General features: G+C 38.7%; 1 protein-coding gene across 2 annotated transcripts; it reads left to right on the forward strand.

Moving 5' to 3' along the window:
• The first annotated feature begins 270 nt into the window (after positions 1-270).
• MTFR1 (mitochondrial fission regulator 1) lies at positions 271-21,285 on the forward strand. 2 transcript variants are annotated; one of them, XM_054985618.1, is made up of 9 exons: positions 271-363; positions 1,247-1,357; positions 8,568-8,711; positions 9,278-9,376; positions 14,560-14,678; positions 15,593-15,831; positions 17,409-17,664; positions 18,183-18,333; positions 19,871-21,285. In XM_054985618.1, the coding sequence occupies exons 3-9, from the start codon at positions 8,646-8,648 to the stop codon at positions 19,928-19,930; spliced, it is 990 nt and encodes a 329-aa protein (XP_054841593.1). In that variant the 5' UTR covers positions 271-363; positions 1,247-1,357; positions 8,568-8,645; the 3' UTR covers positions 19,931-21,285. The 2 variants fall into 2 exon arrangements, with proteins under 2 accessions (XP_054841593.1, XP_054841592.1); XM_054985617.1 differs by lacking the exon at positions 1,247-1,357.
• Positions 21,286-21,582: the final 297 nt, after the last annotated feature.

The raw sequence follows: 21,582 nt of genomic DNA on the forward strand, positions 1-21,582 counted from the left end.
AAGTTACCGAAAGGTCATTAGTGAAGAAGGCGCTCTAACACAATTCCTCCTCCGTATGCTTCAAACCATAGACACGCTTTTACCGTTCTATCTCTATGGCTTGGAAAGGAAGAGAAAGCCTTCCTTTCTAACTTCCGGTGTATTTTGGAACTCTATGGTCAACCTACTTTCTCCCATCAAGTGAGAGGCCCGCCTCCCGAAAGATAAGTACGGATTGGCCAAGGTTGAACTCGGAGCAGCTCTGCGATTGGTTATCCAGGCAGCCGACTGTGGAGGGCGATGAGCGAGGAAACGAGATGAGCGGCTTGGAGTTGGCTGTTGTAGCGGCCATTGACAAAGGAGCGGTGCCGGCAGGATAAGGCGGTGAGTCAGAGCGGCGAGGCGTTCTCCTCTGTCGCGATCTGGACGTCGCGCGTAAGGCGAAGCCCCTCGAAGGGTATTGGGACGTGTCCTTGGGGAAGCGAGGGGGCTGTTGGCTTCCCCACCGCGGGGACATGCGCTCTTCGTGGCGGCTAAGAGCCCTGCATGGCCCAGTAATTTACACTGCAATCCTAAGAAGACTTAACGCCAATCTCAGCCCATTGATTTCAGTGGGTTTAGATTGGTGTAACTGTAATTAAGATTGCACTGTTAATCTTCCTGGGGCAGGAGAGAGACACAATTGTTCGAGACTCTCTTCGCCCGTTTAGCCCCATTATCCCTTGGGAGCTTGTGGGTGGTACTGTTCTAGGACAGTCCTTCAGAATATGGAATAAAGAGAGTACGAGGTGCCGGCATTAAGAAATGAAACAGAACAGCTCGAACTGAAGATTGTATGTGCTTATTTTGGCCTGTGGACTGAGTGGTCACTGGTCTACGTAATCTACTGATTATTTGCCCAAAATAGTCTATGGAGAATTACGAGTCTTTTAAAAGTCTGTGCCGCCCCCTCCGTCTCTCGCTGATTTCGGTAGACTTAGAAAGATGTAACTGCTTAAGATAGGGACCTAAATTTTAATGTGTTTAATGTGTTCTTTTTCTAGCTACACGTACCTCTCAATAAAGAAAAGCAAAGGGCGTGATGTGTATCTAAATACTTTTATTTAAAATATTTGCAGAATACTTATTTAAAATGTACATGTTTCCCCGAAGGGCTTACTGTAGCTTACAAGTAATGGCACTATATGGACAATTAAAAACACTAGACAACTTCATATTATTCTATTTTAAGGCAGAACTTTTTCCTTTTCATATGAATTGTCTTCAGGAATTTCAGTCTCTCCAGTGCATAACCAGGAATAAAAATAACATAAACAAGAGGCCTAATTTCCAGCTGAGTGGTTTCTTAAGTTGCTGTTTAGCGGCTGTAAGGTAAAAGGTCAGCATTCTTCATTGTTTCTCTCTGTGCCATGTGTAAGAGTGGCTTCTTCTGTTTAAGCAGTGACCTATTTTGACAGTTTTAATTTAAAGTAGTCTGTTTTCTCTTTCCTGCCCCCTGTCTATGCCTAGTGTTGTGGCCTAATAAGTTGTGAACCTATCATCCTGTTACCTGCTAGCACTTTGGAACCAGCCCTAGGTCATAGATCCAGAGGCATCTGATGAAGAGAACTTGATTCTCGAAAGCTTATGCTATAATAAAATTGGTTAGTCTTAAAGGTGCTACTGGACTCTTTTTGATTTAGCCCTAGGTCAGTAGAGGTGACTTTAAACAAAGGGTGAGGACAAAGTTTTGGGTCTGGTAATTTCTTCACTATTTGAAATTAGCATTACCATGTTAGACTGCTCATATGTTTTTAAAAAACCTCTAAATCTGCCCAACTTTAGCCTTTGTTTTTAAGTCTTTGACTTGAAAGCTCACAGTAACTCATGATAGTTTTTCTCATGTGCAGCAGAATTTGAGTCCAGTGACACTTTTAGAGACCAACCAGACTATCAGGGTATAAGCTTTCCAGAGTTAAAGCTCTCTTCTTCAGATAAAGGGAGGAGTGGAGATCCATAAGCCTTTGTATCACAGTCAGGAGGTGGGTGGGATATAGATCCTGAATAGGATACAAAGGCTTGGGGATCTCCACTTCTCCATGTATCTGAAGAAGGGAGCTCTGACTCTTGAAATCTTATTTCCTGAAGATCTTGTTGGTGTCTGAGGTGCCATTGAGTTCAAATCTGTTCTACTGAACACCAACATGGAAATTGACCTGTGCAAGCACCTTTGAAATACTGGTTCTGATTGTTTGAGGTTTCTTTGTTAAAATATCATTCAATGCTTTTTATGTTGCTGGATGTTAAAGGAATGATGAGTTGAAGGTAATCATGCTCCTCCCTTGATAATATATGCTTTTATGAATTCCACTTGATTTTTTTCATAGGTAGAATTATTTGAGAAATTGCAGTTTGCAGTCTTCTGGGATTGCATTTGCATTTTGATGATACTTTTAGTGATGTGTGCGGACAGAGATGAGATATAGTTATTATTTTACATGATCATGCTCCATCAACATGTCTATATTGAAGACATCACTGAACCTTTATTTGCACAATGTTTGTTGTGGCAACCTTCTGTTGTGCCATGGAGGACTGTTCTCTTCACATTAGTGTACTGTATGTTATGCAAGTTTCCATTTATATGTGGTCAAATAAAATTTAAAGTTTATTTTACTAACAGTCACAGAAAATGTGAATGCAGTATTGCAATCAGAGTGGAACTTTATCTGTTTTCAGGTGTCTGTAGATGAAAACTAGGCTTGCAAAGAATAGATGTCAAATTCAAGAGAAAACAGAAATTATCTTCAAAACTTTATACTTAAAATTGCAGCTGTTTGATTGTTAAGTAAAATTCACATTTAAAGAACTAAGATGTAGAATAACTGACCTCATCTATTTAGTTACTGAACCACAGTTCATTGACCCCAAAGACAAGCTTGGGTTGCTTATATGCTTCAGGGACATGGTATAATGGAAAAGAATGTCAACACAACAGCAGAATTACAAATCACACTATTAATTTTGAAGTCTCTTAAATATTACTTATACTGCCACTGTTATAAAATGACTCAAATCTAGATGCTGCAGAAAAGTTGAGCAAATAAATCTGTAGGCATGATCTTCTTCTGTACTGATAGGCCAAAGGGGCAGGGAAGGGAGGCTTCTTAAATCCAAAGCTGCCTTTGCAAGGCTGTTCTGTATATGTTAGGAATTCTAACATTCCCTACTGTTAATTCAGGCCTTTATGTTTTGGAACTTAAGTTTCCATCACGGTTTAACTATTAGTATGCTAAATTTTCTCATGCAGGAGATTCTAACTTGCAGCATCAAGATCACATGCTTTGGAACTGTGTGTTCTATTTTATTGTTATCATCATGGTACTACTAATGTGCAAAATGCATTTAAATCATTATTCTTACTTGATAACAACCCTGCAAAATAAGTCGCAATAAATGACTTATAACAGGAACTTGCCTAAGATGAGCCAGAGTTTGAACCAAAGCCCAGTTCCATGTTTAACATTTAGGAATGGGAAAATATTTTGGATTCCTAGAAAATGGCCAGATCGTATTTGTAGGCAGTCTACACTGGGCTAAACAACCACTTTTTTTAAAAAAATGTTGTATTTAACATCTAATTTGGAGATTCCTGAGTGATCAGGCTTCTGATGAGTGTGTGTGCATTCACACATGCTTGCTAAGTCTTTGTGTTTAGTACATCATCTGCTAAAGCTACTTAGATTAGGGAAGTAGAGTTGGGGCTTCAAACAGTGTAGCTTTTGAGCCTTTAAGGCTACAAATCTTGAGTTTCTAAGACCCTTCCCTTCTCCAGCTGTGCTTTAACCGTTTGTACCTCCTTCCTCACTACCATTATTCCTAGGCTGCTTTGTGTAAGAAAGTCAGAACTGTCTTAATATTTTTTTTCTCTGCAATGCAGCTGGATTAAGGCTGTCTAGGCTGCAGTCTTCAGAGCACTTGGGCAGCAGAGGTCAGCAGGGAAGGAGAAGTTGTTTCAGATAGAAGCCCAAGGGAAGTATAAAGTTTTCAATGTCTCCCCCTCCCTCCCCTCCAGACAAAACGTGCCTACAGAATACTGTGTTTCCACGTTCTATATAGGCTTGGGAATGAGATGACGTGTTCTTCTTTGCCTACCTGGAGAACAACTTGTGTTTGGAAATAGGTAACATCTGTAGGAAAACCTGCTTCACTGTCATGGAAACATTTATCTAAGAACCATTTTGGCTTCAAAGAAATGGCAGCCTAGAAATCCTTAATACGAACTTTTCCTCCTGAACTGAACAGTCCCACCAGCAATCAAACATGCCAATAAAGGGAAGTCCTAAAGACAGTGGAACTGACATCACTTGTGCCAAGTTTCCACATGAAAATGTTATTACTTAGTAATTGCACATAGTTGAAATGAGCCACTGGCTCATTTCTACCTTAAAGATATTGTTGCTAAAGTTCTCCAGAGTATCTTTCAGTCCCTTAACAAGTCATTTCTTTGGCACAGTTTCTTGCCATTCTGTTTAATTTTTCCATTATGCAACTAAGAATTTTTACTGGCTTCCAGTCAAAATTGGTTTGTGTGACCAAATTATTATATTTCAGATTATGATATATTGTATTTGAGAGAGAGGCATAACTATTAGTAGTAGATATTTTATATTTTTCTTTGTGTTTAAATTTTTATTTTATTGTGGAAAAATTAAAAAAGAACAGGAAGGAAAAGAAAAATACATATAACTAGACTGGCCTATACAAAGTGACCTAAAAAAGAAAACTAACTCATATTGTTACAGTTTTTCCCCTACGACACTTCACTTTTCACTTCAATCAGCCTGTGGTCTAATTAATTTCCTTTTTTCTTTAATATATATATTATCTCTTTAACGTCCAAGATCCACATTTTAACATAACCTGATCATTATTTCATTTTTCTTCTCCAGTCACAGAGAGTCATTAAGGGCTTCAAATTTGCTATGTATACAAACAATATTTTAGAATAATAATAATAACAACATTCAATTTATATACCGCCCTTCAGGATGACTTAACACCCACTCAGAGTGGTTTACAAAGTATGTTGTTATTATCCCCACAACAACAAACACCCTGTGAGGTGGATGGGGCTGAGAGAGCTAGAAGCTGTGACTGACCCAAGGTCACCCAGCTGGCTTCAAGTGGAGGAGTGAGGAATCAAACCCGGTTCTCCAGATTAGAGTCCTGAGCTCTTAACCACTACACCAAACTGGCTCTTTTATACCTCTTTATAACTATAAGCTTGGCAATCTTCATTAGAGCCTACATCATTCAAATCCAATCCCTCCATTATCAGCAGACAAGCCACTTTAACATTTCCCCATGACATTAAAAAGAAAAAAACCATACTCTCTTCCCCTTCCCTCCTCTGTGTCATATTTCCCAATGCATACTACTCTGGTCTAAACTAAAAATTGAACTTTCAAATACACATTAACCATCCATAATAATAGAATAATACTTTTATTCCCCTTTCTAATCTTTAATGTACAAACCTTTAATCCTTTTTACTATTTTATAAAAGCCTGTATCATCATATTTTTATTGGAAATTGTCTTTAAAAAATTTTTACAAAATAAATTTGGGGCCCTTTATTTACCCTTCATCTTTTATTTATTTATTCCCAAAGTTCTTTATTCACATCTTCATTACTGTTCTAATCTTATTCCTCTTCTCTTTCTGGTCCAGAGTAGTCTTCTTTCTTCCCATTCTTTCAAATCTTCACAACCTAAATTATGGCTTCTCTTGTAAATTTTTTTATTATTATTGTGCATTTCATTACCACATTTAAGTTGCCAATCTAGTATAAACTTTGTGTTCCAACTTCACAATTGGGTAGACTGTCTGATGTAAACTTTGAACAGTCCAATCTAGTCCATTTCTACTCTTTGGGTAGATCATATGAGGCAAACAGAAACCTCTTTGGGTATATCATATGAGGCAAACAAAAATTTCAACTCATATTTTTTTAATTGGTCCCATGAATTCTTTCTCTGTTCAGCTCCAATAAAATCCAATTATTTTGATGTCATTAAAGTCCAATTTCATAGTGTTTTCACAGTGTTATTTCTCATATATCCAGAAATTAATGTTATTGAGCCAGAGTTGTATAGCCAGAAACATAAAATAATTTCAGAGAGAAAGGGACTTCTCAGGAAGATTTGTTGTTATTTGGCTGGCTTATCTTCAAGGCTGTTACTTCGCACTACATTCCAGCTTCACAGGCCAGATTGTTTGATTTGCCCGGTCGTGTAAAAAAAAAAAAACAACCATAGGCTTCCACAAACATAGCAGAAAGTCACCCTATGTCTGTTTTAAACTTTCTTTTTCCATTATAAATAAAGCAAGCTCCTGTGCGTATATTCATTTCTTTTAATTCTTAGTTTCCAACATATAAAGCATTTCCAAGCTATACGAGAGTTAAGCAAGAGAAATTTTCTCACCCAAGCTGCATACGATCATTCTGTATCACAGGTTCCAAACTGTAGTTAGAAGATCAAAGAAAGCAATTAGTGAATAAGATTGGGAGTGGTCATCCTTCACTCTAGCACAGCTTCAAACGATGTTACGTTCCCAGTCATCCATCGGCACTTTGACATCGAACACTGCCCCAATATGGTCCAGGCAGTAAATCCATCCAACTCACCAAATGAGGCACAAATGGGTATCTTCTGATCATTCTATTATCAAAAATGATAAACGGTTGAAGTAAGACTCTCCAGCCAAAAAAACCCAGCTGCATGTCTCTCCCACAGACATGGGAGTGTCAGGACACCATTGCCTCCCGAAGGGGCAGCCTATATTTTATATTTTTCTTATAAATTATCTCACAGAACAAATTGCCATTTTCTTTAATCATTTCTATTTGTGAAGTTCTTAAAATATGAGGCGCTTGATTAATATAAGATCTTTGTGCTTATTACACTACTTGTATAACAGAATATGGGGAGCTCAAAATGAGAAATGTCCCAACCTGATTAGTTTCCCCGGCATGTTACATTTATTTATTTTATTGTCTGCTTTTCTCAGTGAAACCCAAGGCAGATTACATAGTGCAAGTGAAATACAATACAATCAACAGATAGGACATTTGCCGAACAATTGCAATAATGAACAGAGTTAGGACATTCAGAGAAACGGATACAATAGAGTATAGTACTAGAAAATATGAAAGTAAGCAAAGTTGAATTTAGAGATGAATTCTTTCTGAAACAACTAATAACTTATTTACATGGCATGTTAAGCAATGTGGAAACTCCCTAGTAGCACATATCTGCATCAGCATATAGTATCCAATAGCTTAGCATATAGTCCTTGTCCCTTCCAAAGCATCCCTCTGAGCTGTGTCTTATGACATAGCCCTATAATCTGGGTAGAAGGCCCTCCTGAATAATTCAGTTTTGCATAGTTTGTGGAAAACCAGGGTGGGAGCTTTCCTGACCTCAGGCAGGCCATTCCACTGCATATTGATGGCATCACATTCTATAGCTACAGATGGTTTCCCCTAAAGGCTTTACATAGAGGTTGAATAACATGGGGGATAATACTGCACCTTGTGGAACTCCACAAGATAATTCCTACTCTGAGGATAGCAATAACAACAACCCTTTGAGTCCATCCCATGAGAAATAATTTAAACAAGTCTAAGGAACATCCCCTGATACCAGCTTATGCCTCCAGATGTCTCAGCAGGATGGCGTGGTCTACTGTAAAAGGCTGCTGATAGATCCAGGAGGAGCAACAATGAAGCATGTTACCAAGTTTTGTTCTGTCAGAAACAGAACATAGATTAGAGAGAGCACTAGAAATGAAACTGCCAGCTAAACAGCACAGAGATAAATCCTACGAAAGGAAAACTATTTTTAAAAGGTCTACATTAGATGTTTTCATGCTCTCTTCCTGGGCCTCCTAGGGGATATATGAGCTAATCAGCAGCCAGCAAGCCCCTGGTAGCTAATTAGCTGCTTCTTGCAGGCCTCTGCAGCCCAAATAGCCCAGCTTAGCCCATGGTCATCAGAACTTAGAAGCTAAGCAGGGCTGGCCACTCATAGTATTTTGGATGGGAAACAACCAATTGTGAGGTTGCTGTGCAGAGGAAGGCAATGATGGATAGGGTTGGTTGCGAATTAACAACACCTTCTGGAAATGCCTTCTTTCTTTAGAAATATTAGTGCTTGAGATCAGTGCAAGCGGAATTGGCAAACCCCATGTGACTTTGAGCTTTCAAAGACAGCTTTTCTATTTTCTCCAATCCATCACTGTGCTGATATTTGCAGCAGAAGGCTAATATTTCATACATAATAGTTTTTAGATTGTGTTTGTATTTTGTCTATTTGTGCTCTTAATTTTTTAAGCTGTACTTTGAAAAAGTGGTACTGTTATTAAGTTAAATACAAATTGACAGGCTTTTAATTAATTAAAATTGAGTTTACAGTCAATAACTACTGGTTGTATGTTTGCAGTGAAAGTACTGAAGTCATTGTTCAGTGTGTGTGCTTCAAGAAAATCCCTTGTTATTTTAGAGTTTTTATGTTCATATACATTGTTTACACTTTTTCCCTTAGAGTGACTATGGAACGCCTGTATCCTGGCAAACTGAGACGGTTGGGTTACAAGTTTGTGAAGACTGTACATTATTCCAGATGATCTACTGGATTAAACGCCTGATTAGAATGATGTGTGAACAACTTGGACTGACTATGGAATCGGTATGTATTTTAATTACAGTGAAGTTTTTATTGCAGAAGTTGCAGATGTTAGCAAATTTCACAGGATGGTCATAGTGGGCAGCTTTTCTGTTAGTAAAAATAGAAGCATGGCTCCCATTTGGCCATAAAAAAAGCTGTGCTGGGGATCATGGCATATGCTTGTACAAAAACCATGAGAAGCAGAAGCTGTAGCAAGGTGAAATTCAGTGAAAAAGCTGGCTGGATCCAATCCAATATACCTCAGTCCTACTGAAATAAATAGGGTTGAAGCTTAATGTTCAGCACATAAATACCACCGAAATGTATGGAATTTAGATATGGATAATGTTTCTGTTTTGAGCCTGATATGTAGTTCTAATGGAGAGGTGACATTGTGTCACACAGCATGTTAAGTTTTGGGGTTTTGTTTCTTTTCTCTGCACTGTGAATTATAAGATGTTCCTCGTCCTTTTGAAACGGGATGGGATTCTCTTTGGGCAAAGACTTAATAATAGCTGCACTGTAAAACTTCAAGAAGCAAGCTAATTTCATAATGTTGGAAAGATTATAAAACTTTTTTTTCTCAGTTGCTGTGGTCAAATAAACCTTATGGTCCCTCTAGAAGTATTGTACGGAAAATCGGCACCAACCTCTCTGTGATACAGTGCCCGAGAGTTCGGTTTCAGGTAAGATTGACGTTTTTGCTCTGAGCCAAACTGCAGTGAGTAAATTGACTACACAGGCTTATCATTTGCTTTTGCATCCATGATCTTGAAGGCTGTGCTGAATATCTTGCACTACTAACATCTTAACTTCCACAATGATTCTTGCTTTCATCGCTGTTGTGACATTTTAGGAATCTAGACTATCTGCTTTCTGAGATGCTTGCAAACTAAACAGACACATCTGCATCTTCTATAACCTTCTTACAAGCTGCTTTTAAATCTTTTGATGCTTAAAATTGTTCTGTGTTTTGGTAAGGTTCCTGAATACGTTCTCAGTAAATACTTATTTGATGAGAGAGTGCCAGCTAGAAATTTAGTAGAGGCTGACATCTTTAAACATTTGCCCTATAAATGTATATATGCTCATCTAGTGAATAAGAATCCTTTTGACATGCTCTCCATTGTAAGAGATTTTTAAAATTTTAGACAGTTATACCTTTTTTGCAGCAGAGTACATGTGGTCACAGTGTAGTAAAATAACAAATAATAAAAATAATTCCCTAAGCAACCGTTGTAAAATCAACTTTGAAACTAACAAAACAGCTAAAGAACAGCAGCTATGTTAAAAAAAATTAAATCTAGATGAGATGTAGGGGGGAGTGGCTGGTAGAGAAGAGTTGGTCTTGGTCTCCATTCTGGGGGTCGTATGTGACAAAAATAGAGGTTTGATGGCAGTATGAAGAATGTAGGAGTAGAGTGTCTGCAGTACCAATCCTGGCCAAACTATTCTTTGGCATACCATACCTGACAAAATTCAGTGATGTTCCTGGTAAAAGGGCATGCATCAAGGCAACTGAATCAGTCTCTGAAACCCAACTGAAATGGATCTGGATAGTAAGCCTAGTATCATTTGCCTATCTGTATACTTTGCATGTGTTTATGCTTCACTTTCTACAGAAAAAAATCTTGGAATTTTTCAGTGTTGACTTCCAAGAGAAATGCTGCTATGGCTGTTTGCCTCTAAAATACTAGAAACTAGCTCGGGACTTGGGGAACTGTTTTTTGAAACAGGGTTCCCAAGTGACCTTTGTAACAATTTCTAGGCTTTGACTGAGTGGCAATCAGGTTTTCCTTTTTTATGTGTTAAATAGTTGCATAGTTCTTTTGGTACATGTTCAAATTCCTATTCATACTACTACTAGAAAGCTTTAGTAAAGGGAACTGGTCGTGAAAGAGTGTAGCCATTGGCTCTAAAAATCACATTATGAATACATAGCACAAATCCTGCTACTATATGCTCAAAGGAATAATTTCAAAATGGCATTTGCTTGACCATATTGCTTTTAAAATACCCTGTAATTCACATCTGTGTTAATAATGACTGAAATGTAAATGTGTTGTTTTATACATCTTTTTAAAAATTCATTCTCCAAGTGTTAGCCTAGATATGAATATTTGTACTTCTGAATTGTGTGAACAAATGAAAAGAGATGTTGGACAAAGAATCTATATGTTTTTTATTTACAATTTAAGTGAAAATCCAAGGTAGTGGTTTAAAAGTGGGGAGGCAAGACTTGGATGACAGTACACCCCCCCCCTTCTGCTATTTGGTTTTCCTTATACTTGTTCTTGTGCTTTATTTCTGACAGCAGTCCCACAGATTTTAAATATAACTGCTTCATCTTAATTCAAAGTGTGCAGCTTTGAAGTGACTGATACTATGTACAATAAAACTCATCAAATTTGAAAGTGCGAGGGAGGAAATCTTTCTGTGAAGACTGCATTAGTCACGAATCCCACTTTTCTATTGTATTTATATGACAGTAGCACTTAACTTTACTGAAATCTTGTGGGAAGTGATGTTTGTTGGGGGGGGGCAATGCCTTCAATAATAAGGCCAGACTTCTAAACTTGATTTACAGAGAACATTTTGAATATGATGTGAGCAGTTACAAATTTTGTTGCATGGTGTTCCACTCTTTTTCCAGAGTAAGCAAACTTCCATTTACCTGCTAGTTCTCCTCCAGCTCTGTTTTGAAGAGTTGAGTCTACGAGGCATGGACATTTCTGACCGGACAAGGGGGAAGGAGGAGTATAAGAAGCAAGAATAAGTGCTCCCATCTCTTCTGTTTTCATATTAGTTTCCTTGTTGACAGGCCTTCACAAATCCATTTTCTAGGAATAGGTGCCACGGGCCCTGTGGTGAGTCAGGAGTGCTGCACAGCACACACATTCTCTCCACCACCACCACCACCACCACCACCATCTTGCTTTTTAGTATAGGGAGCTTGAGTGAGGTTTCATAGTTCTCAACAAGTATTGGAATAAGCAGAAGCTTTTGTTGCTTTAGAGCAGCTTGGGGGATGGAGAGACCTCTCCTTGGCGGAAGAGAAGCGGGGGCATATCTCTGTGATATTAGCTTTCAGACAGGCAGGACACTGTGAGAGTCTTGCTGCATCCTGTTCAGAGACCAGTGCTGTAGGAAGAGCCAGCCCTACCCCTTCCCCAACACACACAAAAGATTAGTAAGAGGAGAAATGGTTGAGAGTGAGCACAAGTCCTGTCTAGTTGCTGAGTCCTACACTGATGACTGTCTGGAGGGGCTCTGCATCTATTTCCAGAAAAGCTCGGAAAGGAACTAGAGGAGAGAGTTACTTGTGTTGATCTCTTGACAGTCCGAAATGGGCAGTGTAGTTTCCAAACAGAAGTTTCTTTCTTTCTCCTACCCTGTATTCTTCAATTATGGTAATGAACTGAGCAATGGTTTATTATACCATCTTGTAGCAGATACTCAGTCTTTAAACTTTGCTTTTTTATCACTCTCAAGGATGTATGTCTTCTAGATTGTTGCTGCACTGAAACTTTTCTATAGCACTTTCTCTTTCCCTTTTTTTTTCTTTCTTGCTGGCTTTAGCTCTTATATCACAGGATCATGCACTGAACCTACTGTAAGTCAGATTTGTTCCTTTTCTTTTAATCTTGTTTGAACTATTGAGTGCATACTTACGATTAATAAGAATCATAAATGAAATTAACTCAATATACTTGTTGAATTATATTGTAAGCTAAAGATGTAGGGAAATAATGTTAATTACTGTCAGTATTTGTCCACCACAGTGGACAGGAATTCTCCAGATGGCCAATCCTAAGTATGTTTACATGATAGTAAGAGCTCACATGCTCTAACCTGGATGATCCAGGTAGCCTGATCTCATCAGATCTTGGAAGTTAAGCAGAGTCAGCCCTGGTCAGTATGAGAGACCACCAAGGATGACCAGGCTTGCTATGCAGAGGCAGGCAATGGGGAACCACCTCTGAACATCTCTTGCCTTGATCAGGGTTTATCATAAGTTGGCTGCAGCTTGATAGCATGCAGCACAAACGAGCTCACATAGTTCAGCAGATAGGATTGCAGCTGTAGACTGGCTTGTGAGATGTAAGCACTGCCAAAAAATCAGACAAGTGCAGGAGTAGATAGCTGTGATTCCGCTGCTTGCAGGAGACTGTTTTATTTGGATCAAGCACTGTGGTAAGACTAATATTGAGTCATTTTCTCAATTGCCCATTGGAATAAAGGGATTAGCTGTAGGTATGACAGAGCACATACTATTTAGGAGTAACAAAAGAAATGAACTTGTCTTTCTTTTAAGAATCATTTGATACTTTTCCCCTAAAAGCAATTTCAAAGTGAAATCATCCCATTCTGTTTTTCACGGGGGGTTTTACATTTGGGCTCAATTCTGTCATCATGCCAAAGAGTAGTTTAGGAAGCTCAGCCATGATTTGACATAATTTCTGAATCAACCTTAGGTATAGCCTCTCTTGCTTAGGGAGGGGAGAACTGAGCAGACATAAAAGCATTTCTAAAGCATGATTAGAGCACACCATGGTTGGCTATATGCCTGCTTTGAGCCTTAGAGACATAATAAAAAGCCATACCATGATTTATAATCATCCCTCGGAGTAAACCAGCAGTGGCCAGTGACTAGACGCGGTGGCTTTTCTCTTTTTTTGAGATGACCAAGGCCATGCAGAATGTGTGATACAAATCTGAACTTGATCATCAAGTGAAGACCTGTGGTTTGGAAACCAGGTTTTTAATTTTTAAATAACATTTCATTTGTTTGCAGTGGCTCTGTGCAGTACTGGAAAAGCTTAGGCAACAGCATTCTACCTTTTAGGAAGTCAGCCATCTGCCGTGGAGCTTTCCTTGCTGTGTAGGCCTGCCTACGTGTACATCTGCTGGTAGCATAATTCACATTTCTAAATTTAGGCTTTGCTTTTTGTATCCTCAAAGGTGCCTCTTATTCCTGTTTCTTACAAAATACTTGGCTTATTCTCAATGAAATAGTCCATAAAGAACAATGGCTTGCTGGACTTACTCAGGCTGGGCCCAGTACAAACATGCACTTATAAATAAAATTCAAAATCAAAAAGTTCACACAATAAAAAGATAAAACAAGAGATTTTTTTTTGCAGCCAGCTAAAATATGAACATGCCTACTGTAAGGGTTAGTTCAAGAGTTAGATCTTGATCCTTGAAACCCAATCAGTCAAGATAGTTTCAAGGCTTGGTCTGGTCATTCATTATGAGATAAAAGTATTCCAACTGTTTCTGTAGTCCTCTTGTCAGGTCCCAAAAGGAGGTTTAACAGATGGTAATCTACAGAGTGGGCTGGAAAAGCAGCTCATTGATCAGCGTACATCTTACAGGAAAACAGAAAATGTGTGGTAGATTCAACAACCTGAGCTCCACAGTAATTTAACCATTACAAAATACTACTAACCAGCACATGTTACTTGACTTTCAGTAAGAAGGGCCTGAGCGACTTTGTACATTTCAGATGCTCTCATCATCTGAAGCTAGATAGGTAGCACCCTGAGAACGGTACTTCTCAAATGTAGTGCCAAAACTTGAGATTCGTCTGTCTCCCTTTGTCACTGTCTTCCACTAGCAGGTGTTTTGCCTGGTGTTCCCTTGCTGACTCTTATTAGCTCTTCTCCCTGTTTGTGTCTGTGTGTGTTCAGTTGTCTTAAATATTATTTTATTTATTTAGATTTCTATTCCGCCCTCCCCACAAGACCCCGAGTTGTGTGGGAAAGCAGCATAGAAATGTTTTAAATAAATAATTTAAATATAGTAAATTTTAACGTTGTATGATAAAGATCCAAGCAACTAATACATAATATTGTACGCATTCCAGCTTACTTCTCAGTCTGCAGAAGGCAGTATTCCTACACAGTTTAGAGAGGATGGAGTAGTCTCCTTTGCAGATGTGGGATGGATTGCAGAAGAAGAAGGTGAAGTCTCTACACGGCTCAGGTATGTTCTTAATGCTCTTCTTCCATGATTCATTAAGTCAAATTGTGATGAGCAGTGAATGAAGTAATGTGTTGAAATGATCTAGGTAACCTGCTCACATATTTCTGGAAATCATTGTTACTGATGGCAGGGGAAAAAAATAATTTTGTGGGGCAGGAGTTGACCATTTCAACATCCAAGTCGCTTGGAGGGCAGGAGATGGCAAGTGTTCACACCATTTAAATTATGTTGTGTGGGCTAGAACTCTAACCAGACTGAAGTCCACAGAATTATTTCTGGGTTGGAGCAGGCTGACTTTTACATTGTGGGAATAAGTGGGCATGGTGTTAGGTTCTGTAATGAAAGTACCCTCATTTCAATGTGGCATGGGGGACCTAATAAGGATGGGCAAATAGCGCAAAGTCCTCCCACCCCAAGCATTCCAAGATGGAGCCAAGTTTGCTGCAGTAGAACTGCAGGATAGGGACAGTTTTATTTCACACATGCACACTCAACATTTTCTTTAGGTGGATCCCTCCACTCTCAGCAGAGAGAGAACTACTGGGGAAAAGGCAAGATCCAGTCCCATTAATGCCTTCCACTTGTAGATGGTAGGCTATACTCAGTGCTCTCTGAATACCTTCATAAAAATATTTTCTTCATTGAGACTTGCATCCTATATGTCCCAAAAGCTTAGAGCAGGTACAATAGTACAAAGAAAATGCATATTCTCCACCTGAGGAATAAAATAAAATTTACTGGAACTCTCCCAGCCTTTCTGGGCTTAATCCTAAACTCTTAAATCGATAGTCTTAGGGTTACTACTCTCAAAAGATTATTTCTTTGGATAAGAGTTTGTAAACTAACTGGTAACATCATTTTCTTAAGGTGTTTAATAGGCAATTATGCTGATCAACATTGCTTCTTAATTACAGATCAGAAGTCTGGTCAAAGTCCCAACAATCTTCTAGAGATGAAGGCTGCCCAGGAAGAGCCCCAAGTAGTCAAGTATCTTTGCCAAAGCAGTCACAAGAGAACCCAGATTCCGACACTGCAGCAACCACAAATGATGAAGCTTTGCAGAAAATCAGTGTGTTAGAAAATGAACTTGCCACTTTAAGAGCACAAATAGCCAAAATTGTAAGCTTGCAAGAACAGCAGAATCTGACAGCAGGTATTTACTCATTTTAGTTTTTTCAACTTGTTCCATTAAAATGACTCTTGGTCATGTAAACTTCCTTCCGAGAGACATGATTGTGTACAGTCTTAGAATTAGTAGTACTGACCTCAAAAGAGTGAGTTGCACAACTAACATCTCTGTCAGGTTTTTACTCTGCCTTTCCTCCAAGCAGCTCAAGGTAGCATACCACTTCTCTCTATTTTGTTCCTTTAATAACCCTTTGAGGTAGATAATGGCTGAAAAAGAATGACTGGCCTCAAATCATCTAGTCAGGCTGTTGGCATGAGTGGTAATTTAACCTGGGCTATATCAGGTCCTAGTCTAACTCTTGAGCCACTACTCCACACTAACTCTCTCTAGGCTGACTTCTAACTAACCTTGAGGTTGAAAGAGCTAGAATCTTGACATAGCTTGCTGTTACATTCACCTGAACACGTACTGTACTACTTTACCTTAAGCAGTTTTAGAAACCTCACAAGGTGATCTTGAAATGTTATCTGGCTTCTGTTGATTTTATAGGTGCATTTGTAGAAAGGAACCTTATCACATGACTGTTCTGATATCTGAAAATAACCTTATGAAAATTCCGCACCTGACAATTAACATATTCACAATGTCTAACTGCTTGTTCACTTTACTTTCAACTTTAGCTCTGGTTAATGACTCCTAGACATTTAGAAATGCGATGTAAACTGAATTGACATGACAGACTGTCCTGGGGATGAAGTGGACAACTCTCTGGCTGCTTTGTATTTAGCTTCTTTACATCATTCATCTCCTGTTAATAATCTTTGTTTCCATAGTAATTTATACATGGTGATGGAGTGTGTTGGGATACCAACAAGGAAAAAAAAACTTGAGCTATTTCCCAGCTAGCAAGAACTTTAGTGCTTGACATGAAATCTTCTGGCAGCCTTGTGTGTCTGCTGCCAGCATCAACAAAATGTCTGCAGTTGTGTAGACTCCAGAGCACTTGCTTACAGTCTTAAGTATATCCAATTTGGAAATATTTATATAGGATGAATGAAGAACCTTGTGTGATGAGCTTGTCCTAATGGAAGTATTCCCACATTTTCTCTTCTTAACTGTAGTGGTTTTAATATAAACCAAATCCATTGGGTTGTTCAGTACCATTAGGCATTGGAGCTAGAGAATGAGATTTCAAGGCATAGTAGTTTCCTTCCAGAGTTGTCTTGTTTTCCAGTGGCTTTGAATTTAAGGGCCTCAGGTTTGAGGGGAATCTGCCTTTGTTTGATGATCGCTGTATTTCATCTGAGACAGCTTCCAGGAGTTGGGGTTGTGCCTGCAGTGCTTCAAATCCAGATGTGGATTTGCAGAGGGTTGGGTGGTGTGAGCATAGTAGCCTGAGACTAAGTGCTCATATTTTAGGAGGCATATCCTCCCTGTATGGAGTAGAAACAGTAGAGGATGAAGTCTTGACAGGTGTCTTGCAAGGTGCCACCCTAACTGTCCAGACTGTTCCAAACCACATTACTGTCCTGGGGTTTACTTTTGGAATGGTAATTGATATTTACTGAAGCAAGATATTGAAATGCAAAATATTGTTACAGCTGGAATAAGTTCTGTTGCATCAGCTCCCCTCCCAGTAGGAGGGCCAGTGCCACCGCCACCTCCGCCGCCGCCACTGCCGCCACCTCCACTATTCCAACGGAGCAGCTCGACCATTGAGCTTATTAAGGAGCGCAGAGGGAAAAGAGTAAATTCAGGACAGACTTCAGTAGATAACAATCCAAAGAAGCCCGAAATACCAAACATGCTAGAAATCCTCAAAGATATGAACAGTGTAAAACTGCGGTCAGTTAAAAGGTAAATACATGGGAGATTTTTTTTATTTTCTGAGTAGGAGGGTGAAGTAGAACGATAATACCAAAATGTAACAATTGAATTATTGTGGGTGAGAGCAATGGTAAATATAGCCACTCACTGCCATGATTCAGGGGAATAGCCATTGCTCAGTAGAAGCAAGGAGCCCCATCTTGGTACCTGTAACATATTTTCAGACTAAGAAAAATGCCGTACTGGTTTTGCAGTAAGCAGTCTTTCCCATACCTTTAAAACCGTAGTGCTATGATTAGAGGGAGAACTGCTCTTTAAGGCCAGGAAAGGAACATACGGACCAAAGTGCTGCTGCTTTCAAACTGGTGCTTGGGTAGACAAAAGGGACCCCAAGTTGGCAACAAGCTATAGCACTTGCAGCTGTTTCTCCCAGTCCTTCAGAACTGCAGATGGGAAACAGAATAGGACATGAAGAAATTTTAATAAGACCCAACTATTGCTGGCATTGAAATGTACTTACAGTTCTTCTGTTCTTATTCTTTTTGAAGACCAGATGAAAATACAAAGAGAAAAACTGTTGACCCAGCAGATCCTGCAGCACTAATAGCTGAAGCTCTTAAAAAGAAATTTGCTTATCGATACCGAACTGATAGCCAAAATGATGCTGAAAAACAGACCCCACCATCAGAAACCAAGCTGGTAAGTGTTGTGTCTAGCTAGTGATTCACCAAATGTTTTAATTGCTTTAATGTTTTGTATGCATATTAGCTCTGTTTTTAATTGTTTTAATTGTGTGGAGTTTTGTTCATTTTAATTTCTAAGATATGATTTTATTTGGTGGCCCTTATGAGGGCAGAAAGGTTGGGTATACATTTTATAAAATAAATAATAAATAAATATTAGCAGTATGACTAGAATATGGATATTGATATAATCCATTTATTAAAGTATGTAGAAACTGCTGAAAAATAGGCTCTGGGCATTATTTCTAACTCGAGCTCTAGCTGATTACAAGCACAAGTTGATTGTAAAAAGCAGCTATATCTTGAATAAAATCAGTTTCCTGCACTTTAAGCCAGTACACTAGGTAAGTATGTAATAAATTTATTTACACTTCAAATTGCAAATAATGGTTACCTCTCAGTAGGCAGCAAAACAGGAATAGCCACAGACTAAGTAAAAGGTAAAGAGTTCTGCATACTCTGAGTGCTTTCCAGATACTGCAGACGCATATTCTGTTATAATTTAAAAGGGCGGCTGAGGGACCCAAACCATTCTGAGACTGAGAACATTCATTGCCTCTAAGAGGTATAGAATGTTAAGGGAACTTGGATGCAAAAGGTTGAGGAGGCTGCTCAGAACAGAAAGCTTACATCTTTTCCATCAACCCTTAACTCTTCTATATAGTACCACAAAGAGGAGAAGGAAACAGCCTAACAAGAGCTCTTCTGGATCAGACCTGTGGTCCATCTAGTCCAGCAATCTCTCTAATACAGTTCTCTGTGCAAAGTACTGCTCTGGGCTATATGAGCAGCTTCCTACTCACATGGCCTCAAACTGCGACAACCAGCATAGTATGCAATGGCATTACAATGCTCGACTGCTGAGGACCAAGGAACTACTCATCTGTTAATATGCAATCCTGTGCTTTTGGAGGGAGGACTTGCGAATTGTTTGCCTGCCTCCTCCACGATTCCTCATGCGCTGCAACTTGTTCCCTTTGATAACAATGCTGATAGTGAAATGCCAGTTAATAAGACAGTAAAACAAGTCTACCTGCAGATAGTGAATGGGGTTCCCCATCTACGCAGAAAAACATGGCATCATGACCCAAGCATTTTTCAAAATATAAAGTCTGGATAATTCTTCCATTACTGGGCAGGAGAGACACTGTCCCCATTCGTAAAACATCTGCCAGTTTGCCACCTGCCACACAGGTTTTGGTGAAGGAAGGACAATGTATGTGCCACTGGATTTTATAATTGCATTATATTATGCTACCTTCTTTTTACATTTTGATGTAATCTGCTCTGAGCCTGCTCTGTGGGGAGAGCAGAATAGAAATATAATAATAAATAAATTGTGAGTTTTATTTTCTTTATACAATTGACTTAGACAATATTGGGGGACAAGATTAAGAAGGAGTTTGAGTTCATATGTTGGTATAAGGTACAAATTTTGAGTTTGTAAAGCTATTTCTGTTATTCACAAATGCTTTTTCTTGTTCTTTTAATAGTTTGGACCACACATGCTGAAGACCACAGGAAAAATGAAGACTCTGGTTGAAAATCATTAAATGTTAGCGCACACAGATTTCTGTAAAAAGAGACTTTTTTTTCAACTCTGCTGCTGAGTTATTCAATATTTAACTTCTTGGGGCCTGGATTGAAATATGCTGCTGACTTTCTTTAAAAATGCAGAGCTTTTATTGTGGTAAAGGTACCTTTTAAATACAGAAGGTTCCATATGGTATTAGGTAGTTAGCACTATTTTTATCTATATGAATATTTTATAAGCATGACTGACACCTTTAAGCATCTTGTGTGAAGAGAACAATGGTAATTAAATAGCTTAAGTTATTTTACTCCAGTGTATTAAGCTGGAATAACAATGGGAGTTGTAAATACTGCTCTACTTAGTTTGGACATCTCATTTTGACATCTATTACGTTAGAATCCAATCTTGTGCTGTATTCACAGACCCTGTAATTCAAGCACAAAGACTTTGCTGAAGTTACTATGCCTCTGGCCATACACTGTGAAGGAAATATATTATTTACCTTATTTATTAGTCAGCAATTCAACAATTATCATTCCTTATCCAAAGAGCTTTCATTGAAGTAGCTGTTTTACTGCTGCAGTGGCAACATATTTAGTGGTACTATAATAGCCAGAAGTTGAACTACCTTTTTAAAATGGGTCTAAACACTGTAATTGTGTCCTCAAGAGACAGGAAAGTTATGCGGATATAAAAGACTGGGAATGTTGCACAGTCTATATTGGCAAGTCTAAGAAACTAGAGCAGTTGGTCTGGTTTTGCCAATTACCTTCAGTGTTTTGCTGGGTTACCTGACAGAGGTAACAAGGAACTAGGCATACCTTTTGCACTAGTCAGTTGTCATCTGAAATGTCCATGTTGACTCCTTGGCTAATACCAGGCCACAGACTGCTCACTGCTATCTCCATGACAGTTTGGGTCAATATGGATTAGCATTTGTTACAGTCAGCAGTAGAGCAAATAGGCCCATCCACAGGCTTTTGAATACTATTAATTGAAAAGAGCTTCACTCTGGAAGAAGATGGATACAGTTGTTTCTGTAATTATAGTTTTCTTAAATGCAGCACAGTTTAGTGTCTCCTAGCATTTCACTGCGTACTTGAACATCAGTTGTAGTACAGACTCTAGTAATTATCAAGAGTCTTACTAAAAGAAAACTTAGCCTAAGTGTGATCAGAGACTGTAGTATCTATAATGTTTAACCCTTTTAAGACTGAAAGGTTTTTTATAGGACAAAAGTTAATTTTATGGATTTCTTTTAACCTGCCCTCTTTCAAAATGTATTAAGGTGCTTTAAAGTCAATGGTTGTCCTCCAAAGACATTAGCATTTGGTTCTGTATCACCATATACAAAATTAAAAGCAGTAAGTAGTATTTATTGGCTTGGGTTGTATTTTCCTTTTGTGTTCACCATGCTTGTCCGCTTTCAAGATCAAAATTTTGTGGACCAGTTTGTATCTTTAGACTGCAGTGGTTCAGTATTGGAGGTGGTGGTATTACTGTAGTGAAACAGCATCTGAAAAGATCTAATGCATTTATTGTGTAACTCTATAAGAATTAAAACTTAACTATTGGACTGAGCTACATGGAACTCCCAAGTTTGCACTCAGTTCTTATTTTGGTTGATCTTAACAGGTTTTATATGGCTTTTTGCTGAAAGACTGAAACTAA

The sequence above is a fragment of the Eublepharis macularius genome, chromosome 7 (genome assembly GCF_028583425.1).
Source record: "Eublepharis macularius isolate TG4126 chromosome 7, MPM_Emac_v1.0, whole genome shotgun sequence".
Classification (NCBI taxonomy): domain Eukaryota; kingdom Metazoa; phylum Chordata; class Lepidosauria; order Squamata; family Eublepharidae; genus Eublepharis; species Eublepharis macularius.